This window comes from Microtus oregoni, unplaced genomic scaffold (genome assembly GCF_018167655.1).
Source record: "Microtus oregoni isolate MIOR12 unplaced genomic scaffold, Mior012 000009F_ref0000495, whole genome shotgun sequence".
Classification (NCBI taxonomy): domain Eukaryota; kingdom Metazoa; phylum Chordata; class Mammalia; order Rodentia; family Cricetidae; genus Microtus; species Microtus oregoni.
The window spans coordinates 20,764,451-20,774,288 of NW_024543068.1; the positions used below are offsets into that span (position 1 = coordinate 20,764,451).

Here is a 9,838-nt window from a genome sequence, read left to right on the forward strand (position 1 = left end):
GTGGCCACTATGAAAAGATGCTGTGTTATACAGGATCTGGAATACAGCTTGCACTTCCCTGCAACATTCAGGGAGGTTTTTGTTGTTGTTGTTGTTATTATTGTTGCTTTAAACTTGAATACTAAAGCCAGGGCTGAGGAGTTTAGATTCACTTGAAGACCCCCATCAGGTTTCTGTATACTAAAGAGGGTGTAGTTTACCAAAATTCTTCACCCTTTAAATTGTTGGTTATTTGAGGCAGGAACTTCACCTGAGAATTAGAGAAAATTGGATTAGATAAATTTCACATCGTACTAACTTAAAGATCAATATATGAGTAAAACATGGGAAGAAGAAATTGAAAACTCCAGACAGCAATTTTGCAATCAAGTTCAGCTTTACTATACATTTGCATTTATGTCTTCACAGAATATACCTGTCTTTAAAATTACTGAAATGTTTATTTTAATCTCAAAGTAAAAATAAACAATTCAAGCCCCTCTGTATTCAGTGGTACCAAGCAAGCTTCCATTGGACAGGTGTGCAAACATCAGGTTTCCCATTTCCAGCAATTCTCCACGTACAAACTAAGCTTAACCAAAAAAAAAAAAAAAAGAAAGAAAAAAAAGAAAAAAATGCTCAAATCAGCAATCACTTAAAATGTTAAAATCATTAAAGAGAAACCTCATTTCCCCTCATTCCCCCCCCCCCAAACTTTAGAACTGACCTTCTGTAACTAAACTAAGGTGTTGCACCTTTCCTTGCTGAGGCCCGCACCAGGCTAAAGACTTCCAACAACAGGTCTTTCTTGGCACGAGGATATTTCAAAGAAACCAAAACAAAAGGGGAAAGGGGAGTGAGGAGAGAGAAAGGAAGAGAGATTTACGCGGACTGCAGTGCAAGCTTAGTCCACTTCCTCGATGGTGGGGCCTCCAGAGGAGCCGCCTCCGCCGCCGCCGGGACCGCCTTGGTAAAGTTTGCTGATGATGGGGTTGCACACTCTCTCAAGCTCTTTCTGTTTGTGTTCGTACTCATCTTTCTCGGCCATCTGGTTTCGGTCGAGCCAGTTGATCACCTCCTGACACTTGTCGAGGATCTTGTTTTTGTCCTGCTCGCTAATCTTGCCCCTCAGTTTCTCGTCTTCCACCGTCTGCTTGATGTTGTAAGTATAGGACTCAACTGCGTTTTTGGCTGCCACGCGATCGCGATTAGCTTCATCTTCCGATTTGTACCGCTCTGCCTCCTGCACCATACGGTCAATGTCGTCCTTGCTCAGACGACCCTTGTCATTGGTGATGGTGATTTTATTTTCCTTACCGGTGCTCTTGTCGGCAGCAGTGACGTTAAGGATGCCGTTGGCATCGATGTCGAAGGTGACCTCGATCTGGGGGACCCCGCGGGGTGCCGGGGGGATCCCAGTCAGGTCGAACTTGCCCAAGAGGTTATTGTCCTTGGTCATGGCCCGTTCGCCCTCGTACACTTGCACCAGCACGCTGCTCTGGTTGTCTGAGTAGGTAGTGAAGGTCTGCGTCTGCTTGGTGGGGATCGTGGTGTTTCTCTTAATGAGCGGGGTCATGACACCGCCAGCTGTTTCGATGCCAAGCGACAATGGAGTCACGTCGAGTAACAGCAGATCCTGCACATTCTCCGATTTGTCGCCGATGAGGATAGCCGCCTGCACAGCGGCGCCATAGGCCACCGCCTCGTCTGGGTTGATGCTCTTGTTCAGCTCTTTGCCGTTGAAGAAATCCTGCAGGAGCTTCTGGATCTTAGGGATGCGGGTGGAGCCGCCCACCAGCACTATCTCCTGGATCTGGCCCTTGTCCAGCTTGGCATCGCGCAGAGCCTTTTCCACCGGCTCCAGGGTCCCTCGGAAGAGGTCGGCGTTGAGCTCCTCGAAGCGGGCGCGGGTGATGGACGTGTAGAAATCCACGCCCTCGTAGAGCGAGTCGATCTCGATGCTGGCCTGCGTGGACGAACTCAGGGTGCGCTTGGCGCGCTCGCAGGCAGTGCGCAGCCGGCGCACCGCGCGCTTGTTGGGCCCAATGTCCTTCTTGTGTTTGCGCTTGAACTCCTCCGCCAGGTGGCTGACCATACGGTTGTCGAAGTCTTCGCCACCCAGGTGGGTGTCGCCGGCCGTGGACTTCACCTCGAAGATGCCATCCTCAATGGTCAGGATGGACACGTCGAAGGTGCCCCCGCCCAAGTCGAAGATGAGCACGTTCTTCTCTCCGCCCACGCAGCCCTTCTTATCCAGGCCATAGGCGATGGCCGCTGCCGTGGGCTCGTTGATGATACGCAGCACATTGAGTCCCGTGATGGTGCCCGCGTCTTTGGTGGCCTGGCGCTGCGAGTCGTTGAAATAGGCGGGGACGGTGATGACCGCGCTCTGCACCTTGCCCCCCAGGTAGGCTTCGGCGATCTCCTTCATCTTCGTGAGGACCATGGAGGAAATCTCCTCCGGGAAGAAGGTCTTCATCTCCCCCTTATATTCCACCTGCACTTTGGGCTTCCCACCCTCGCTCACCACTCTGAACGGCCAGTGCTTCATGTCCGACTGCACCGTGGCGTCCTCGAACTTCCGCCCGATAAGCCTCTTGGCGTCGAAGATGGTGTTCGTGGGGTTCATGGCCACTTGGTTCTTGGCGGCGTCGCCGATGAGGCGCTCGGTGTCGGTGAAGGCCACGTAGCTGGGGGTGGTGCGGTTGCCCTGGTCGTTGGCGATGATCTCCACCTTGCCATGTTGGAAGACCCCCACGCAGGAGTATGTGGTGCCCAGGTCGATGCCGATGGCCGGGCCGCGGGCGGACATGCTGACTGTAAAAACAAACACACAAAACCAGGCACAGCAACGTTAGGACGAGAGACACGGCGAGCTCGGACCCCAGCCAACGGTCACCGCGCACAGCTCTCCTCGAGCGCGACCTGCGTCTCCTGGCTCCCGGGGCTCGGTTCCCGGCTCTTATAGATGCCCTCCTGCCTTCTGGAAGCTCCCAGAGCCAATCCGCCCCCGGGACCGCCCGCACCAACCCGTCCGGCGCCCCCACAGGCTCGCCTGGTCGGAGTGACCAGCCGGTGGTCCAACAGATAGCTAGTTGGCTGGGGGGCGGGACTCCGGCCCCGGGCGGGGAGACCGAGGGGCGGCCGTTATGTAAATGAGGCCCCGCCCAGTGCCTCACGCCGCTTGGGGGCGTTAGGCTCGCGCCCGGGGAACCGGGGCGTTTGCTCCTTCCCCGCCCCTCCCTCTCTCTGCCTTTTCTACAGTGTGATTCGTTGACATCTGTCAGATTGGCAGGGCAGGTGCCCAATGAGCAGCGCGGAACTCTAAGCGTGCGGCGGAGGGGCGCAGGGGAGGCGGGGCGGATGGCGAGCCTGTCTCCCTGGGGGTTTAAGTGTGGTTCGGTACCGGGTCCCGCCACGGAACCAGCTTCCCGGGGGCCGAATTCTTTCTGGGGGCAGTTGCACGGAATAAAGAACGGCTGGGACCGGCTCTCATCTTCCCTTCCCCGTGGGGCTGGGCGTGGGGCGGTTCCGGGGCGGGGACTGCGGGGGGGCGGGGGAGGCGAGTTTTTCCTCGCGCCTTGGTCGGTGCGCGCCGGGAAGGCTGCGCGGTGCTTACCCGGGAGGCGCGAGTTCATGGCCCGCGGGCCTCCTTACTCGGTCCCGCTGTCCCCCACCCCCGCCCTCCGCTTGCTCCGTTTTCTCTTTCAAGCCCCCATATCGGCGATTTTGGCTCCTTTCCGGTACCGTGAAATACGCCCATGTCACCCCTCTGATTACCGTCCGCGCACTTGAGATCCGGTTTAGGAACTAGTCGTTTTGCGGCTGTGCCCGATTGAAGAAGTTAGGTTGGCAGCATAGACTTGTGAGAGAAGGTAGATGAAAAAGAGTCCCCATATTTCGCCCCCTGTGTGGATGGGATCCGAGAATAATTCTGGAAAGCGCTCTCTGGCGCGAGGGGGTGGACCGAACGAAGCTGGCTCTGGTAAAAGGACTCCTGGTGGAAAACGGAGAGCTGTAACGTAGAGCCACCGCTTCGCCTTACAGATGGGTAGCTGAGCACAGTCAACTCCGAAAACCTTGGCAGGTGCCTAGTATGAGATGAAAATAAAAAGGGAAATGGTCTGTTCTCAGGCCGTTGTGTGATGAAGGGGCAAGAGACGTGCAATGAGAGCATAGGGCCGGGGCACACACAGACCTAGGGAAAATGCCAATGAGCACGTCCCGGAAGAGGCGGCGTGCCTAAAGTCTTGCCAGGACGGTAAGAAAGGCGTTCTTCGTCCAGGTTGAGGTGCTGGAGTGTGGGCAGGGACGAGGGCAGATGAGTTCGGGGTCAGGATACGCTCAGCAGGCTTTTGTGCAGTTGGGATTGTTTTTTATTTTTGAAGCTTCAGGAGAGAAGCGCCCTTTATAACTCGCTAGTGCGTTGTGTGAGACAGTAATGGAGAAGAAATTTCGTGTGAGAACCAGGAAAGTTTTCCGTGTCCAAAAGGTAATTCTATAACACTTTAAAATATTTTTTACTCGTGTGTGTGTGTGTGTGTGTGTGTGTGTGTGTGTGTGTGTAGAGGGGATATTGCAGTGTGGTGCATGTGCCTGCAGAGGCCCTAGAGCTGGAGTTAAATACCGTCTTAAGCCACCTGACGTCGATGCTGGGAATTGAACCCCCAGTCCTCCGGTAGAGCAATAAGTGCTCTTCGGTCTTGAGCCATCTCTCCAGCTCAGAATTCTATAAAATTTAGCCAAGAAAAATTTAAAGATTCTTTTATTTATTCCTATATGTAATTTCTAGTTTTAAAAAACACATTTGCTGTTGATTTCTTCAGCTTATTGATATAGCTGGTTTAACTACAATTCTCTATTTTTCCATGAAAGAAATTAAAGAAAATTTTGAAATAGGAAGAGTGTTAAAGAAAATATCAGACCGGGTGGTGGTGGTGCACACCTTTAATCCCAGCACTTGGGAGGCAGAGGCAAGCAGTGAGTTCCAGGCCAGCCTGGTCTACAGAGTGAGTCCCAGGACAGGCTCCAAAGCTACACAGAGAAACCCTGTCTTGAAAAACAAAACAAAACCAAAAACTCAGACCAGGCATAGTGACATATGCTTACATACCCAGCACTGAACTGCTCTTGCGGGCCCTGGGTTCAGTCCCCCCCACCCCCCCAGCCATTGTGAACAGCAGTTCTAGGGAATGTCACTTTTTACTGATCTCCCTGGGCTCTTGCACTTAAGTGCACATAAACTCACAAAGGCAAACATACATACATACATACATACATACATAAAAAAGAAACCTTAGGAAGGCAGATGGCACACACACAGACAAAACACCTTTATGATATTAGAAAATATTTTTAAAAATGAATCTTAAAACAATAAGGGTGTTAGTGGGCTAGAGAGATGTCTCAGCAGTTAAAAGGACTTGCTCCTGTGGAGGACTTAGGTTAGGTTCCCAGCATCCACCTGGGGGCTAACAACCATCTGACCCTCCAGTTCTAAAGAATCCAATGCCCTCTCCTGGCCTCCGAGGGCACCACACATGATATGGTGGTGTCTTCTTCAAACAGTCTGAGCAAAGCAAGATTGAGAGCCAGCAGGCCCAAACCTCGACAGTGCAGAGACCCGGAGAGCTTCAAAGGGAGCGGCTCTTCTGTGAAGTAGCTATGTCCTGTCTATGCAATCATTGCAGACAATTCTTGCAGTCTCCCGCCACAGTCACCTTTAACGGCCTTTGGAAACGACAACAGCAGTTACACCTGCGTTCTTATTAGCTGTGTTTTTCTGCTGTCAGATTTCCCCGGGTAAACTGATGTTTACATGTTTCATACTCTATGTGGTCTCTTGAGCCTCTCCCACAGATACAGCATATATTTATTTTGTTGGTATTTTACATTCCCCTTGTTTGTATTATGTTTTAAAACAGGTGTTTTTTTTTCCTTTTTGCAATTATACCTCAGGATTTTATGAAAACACAGTTTTGGTGGGTGTGGTCGCACATTATAATCTCAGCACTTAGGATGGAGAGGCAGGAGGATTATTACATAGTGAGTTCCAGGCCAGCGCGGGCTATAGATTGAAATAGTAAACCCAAAGTAAATAGATTAATTAAAATCACAGTTCATTAAAATTGATTAAATCAGCCAGTTTTTGACTAGATAATATCTGTGTTATCAGTGCTGTAGCGAAACAGGTGAACACAACTGAGAGCCCTTGCTGCTGCGGGGTTTGTTGGAGAGATAAGATCCTTTAATATTAATTTGTGTGGGTTCAGCCTAAGGAGCTAAGAGAAAACGCCTGTGTTATTATTTATGGTGGCAGCAATAAATTGGAAATGACTTAAATATTGAACACAGAAATCGATTACATATATGCACATGAATATGAATTATGTAGCTACAAAATTATGTACAAAGCTTTTATGTTTGTTTTTTTGAGGCAGGATCTTTTCTCACAGCCCTGGCTGTCCCAGAACTCATTATGTAGACCAGGCTGGCCTAGATCTCAGAGATCCGCCTGCCTCGGCCTCCAGAGTGCTGGTTTAAAGGCGTGCGCCACCATGCTCAGCTAGTCACAAGATTCTTAAGAGTATGCTAGTCCAGCATTACCATTTGAAAACATATGCATTTAACATTACATCCCTTCTTTTATTTTTAAAGATTTATTTATTATTTATACAGTGTTTTTGCTTTCATATCAGAAGAGGATACCAGATCTTATTACAGATGGTTGTGAGCTACCATGTGGTTGTTGGGAATTGAATTCAGGACCTCTGGAAGAGCAGCCAGTGCTCTTAACCTCTAAGCCATCTCATCCCCACTCCCCCGACCCCTTTTAAGATGTGTGTGTGTGTGTGTGTGTGTGTGTGTGTGTGTGTGTCTGTATGGCATTTTTTACATTTTCAAGACAGAGTTCCTTTTTAGCTTTGAACTGTCCTGGAACTAGCTCTTGTAGACCAGGCTGGCTTCGAACTCACAGAATCCACCTGCCTCTGCCTCCCAAGTTGCTGGGATTAAAGGCATGCGTCACCACCGCCCAGCCCTGTTACAAATTTTTTAAGGACACATGAAATTGTCCTTGATATAATTAAGTAAAAAAGAATTCGGCTCCTGTATGCTTTTTAATTTTTTATTTCTGTGTGCGTGTGCCAACACTCATGCGCCTGAATGCATACCCACTCACTTGCACAAGTCAGGAGACAGTGCAAACTGTCTTTATCACTCTCATCCTATTCCTTTGAGACGGGCTCTCGCTGAACCCGAGGCTTCCAGTTGTTTGGAAGCCAGCAAGCCCCAGCCATCATCCCTTTCTGACACCCATGCAGAGCTGGAGGTCCAGGTGTGTGGGGTGCAGCCATCCTGTTATGTTCATTCTGGGACCTGAACTCTGGTACTCTCGACAGTGCATGCAGCAGCTGTTCTTAAACAATGAGCTACCTCACCAGCTCCTGTATCTTATTCTGTTAGTAGAATTATTCTATGTATATGAAAATGACACCAGAATTTAGATGGCAGGGTTATCAGTAATTATTTTATTATATTTTCACAATTTTTTTCCAGGCAGGGTCTTAATGTAGCCTAGACTTACCTCAAACTCATTATGTGGTCAAAGATGACTTCAACTTTCTGATGTTCTTGCCTTACCCTCCCAAGTGCTACCATCATAAGCATGAACTAACATGCCCATTTTATTCATGTAAGGATCGAACTCAGGGCTTCGTGCGGGCTAGCAAGAGCTCTGTCAACCGCGCTACCTCCACAGCCCTTCCAAAGGATTTTTAAAACAGCAATTAACATTCAACTGAAACCAAGTTCCCCCTTTCATATTACTGACACACAAATCAGTACTGAGCTCTAACAGGTAAAATCCTTTACCATATCATACATACTAAACTGTTTCCAAAATATTTTTTAATCCAAAGACTAAAATCTTCATAGATTGGTCAAATAATCCAGAGCTTTAACATACCGTAAGCACTCTCCAGCTAAAGCCTAGTCCTCAGAAGAGTGTCTGGAACACAGTAGGAACTCATAGCCTGGAGGGTTTTGGTTTTTGGTTTGGTGTTGGGTTTCATGTATACAAAACCTATAATGCACTTTATCTCTGGGCCATATTCCCAGCCCACCCATTGTTTATTACAAGCTACCCAAAGAACAGTATTTCCATCTGCAAACAACTTCATCTTCCTCCTGGGTAAGAAGAAAATCCTCTCACACATGTCTGTATTGAAGGGCATCGCAGAGACTAAGAGCTGAAACAGACTGACATTGGAACATCTCTGCACCAGAGATCTCGAGCGAACATGAGACACACGATGATGTGGTAGAGCATAGCTGGTGGTGGAGCACAAGGCTAAAGTGTCCTGAGTTCCACCCAGGCACAGCTTTCATTAGGACTGGGTGGCTCTGGAGAGGCCCCAAGAGAAAATAGAATGAGTTACAGCTTCTAGCTTGGGCATGTATGAGCAGACTGGAGTTCAACTAATTATCTAATGATTGTATTTAATAAACAATGCCATTTTATAATTTTTTTCTTTTTTCTTTCTTTTTTTTTTTTTTTTTTTTTTGGTTTAAGACAGGGTTTCCAGGGTTTCTCTGTGTAACAGCCCTGACTGTCCTGAAATTCCCTTTGTAGACCAGGCTGGCCTTGAACTCACAGAGACCCACCTCCTTCTGCTTTCTTGCCCTGGGATTAGAAGCTTGCACACCATGCATTTTATAACAAGGTCTTGCTACATGACACTGGCTAGCCTTGATCCTCCTTGTCTCAGGTGCCCTGGTTTTGTTTTCCTGGACATACTTACTTCGTGTGAGGACACAGGCATGTCCTTGTGCATATGGAGGTCAGAGGACAACTTGAGAGAGTGGTGTTCACATGGTTCTGGGGGGTCAAACTCAGGTCTCCAGGGTTGGTGGCAAGTGCCTTCACCTGGTGAGCTCCTCATCAGCCCTGAAGTGCCTGGTCTTAAAGGAATTCTCCAATTCCCTGTCCCTACGACAGGGAAAATTACCACTTATTTTCTTTGAGTCTTAAAAATCTGTCTTGTGGGCCTGGAGGGATGGCTCAGTACTTATGAGCACTAGCTGTTCTTCCAAAGGTCCTGAGTTCAATTCCCAGCAACCACATGGTGGCTCACAACCATCTGTAATAAGATCTGGTGCCCTCTTCTGGCTTGAGGGCATACATGCAGGAAGAACACTATATATAATAAATAAATAAACCTTTAAGAAAAAAAAATCTGTCTTATTTGGTATGGTGATTTAAGCCTGTAATTCCAGAACTCTGAAGGCAGGAAGATCATCACCAGTTACAGGCAGCGTGGGCTACAGAGAAAGACCCTGTCTCAAAAAGCAGCAAAACAAAGCTTAGTCTCAAGTTCAACTAAACTGAAGTTATACAGTAGAATGCTCAAGGAGACTGCCATGTTACCCATGGCCAGCTAAATACCTGGCCCTGGAAGAGATGTTTTCCAAGAGATGGCCGGAAGCTGCAAGCTGTCTGCCTTGAGTGCTAACCAGAATCATGTTCCTTGGGGAACAGTTTGATACACCGTGGCAAATGAGGCTGCCCTGTCAAGGAGACAGGCAGACCAAACATTCTATTATCGTCAACACACAAAAAAATTCCCTACCTGAAAATAAGAAAAGTGAATTTTACTATATAAGTCTTTTTTTTGAATAGTAAATCATGTTTGCTTTTGAGTGAAGAAGGCTCTGATAAAGTTAATTCTCTTATCAGATTTTTTTAAAGTAACTATTTTGTGTCAGGAATAAACCCAATTCATTTGTTTTCATGTTTGCCTTGTATTTTCCAGTCATCCATCTGTATAAAAGCAAATAAACAAGAAACAGGATTCAGCAG

The 9,838-nt window shown here is 48.2% G+C and overlaps 1 protein-coding gene across 2 annotated transcripts; it reads right to left on the reverse strand.

Annotated features, from left to right (window-relative positions):
• Positions 1 to 363: 363 nt before the first annotated feature.
• Hspa2 (heat shock protein family A (Hsp70) member 2) lies at positions 364 to 3,794 on the reverse strand. Of its 2 annotated transcripts, none has more exons than XM_041658795.1 (2): positions 3,760 to 3,794; positions 364 to 2,796 (listed from the first exon to the last, which is right to left on the reverse strand). In XM_041658795.1, exon 2 carries the CDS (start codon positions 2,789 to 2,791, stop codon positions 884 to 886), a length of 1,908 nt encoding a protein of 635 aa, XP_041514729.1. In that variant the 5' UTR covers positions 2,792 to 2,796; positions 3,760 to 3,794; the 3' UTR covers positions 364 to 883. The 2 variants fall into 2 exon arrangements, with proteins under 2 accessions (XP_041514729.1, XP_041514728.1); XM_041658794.1 differs by lacking the exon at positions 3,760 to 3,794 and adding an exon at positions 2,905 to 3,047.
• Between the last annotated feature and the right edge of the window lie 6,044 nt (positions 3,795 to 9,838).

Excerpts from the sequence above, each read along its gene's own strand:
- Hspa2 (XM_041658795.1), bottom strand. The coding sequence starts at position 2,791 with ATGTCCGCCCGCGGCCCGGCCATCGGCATCGACCTGGGCACCACATAC.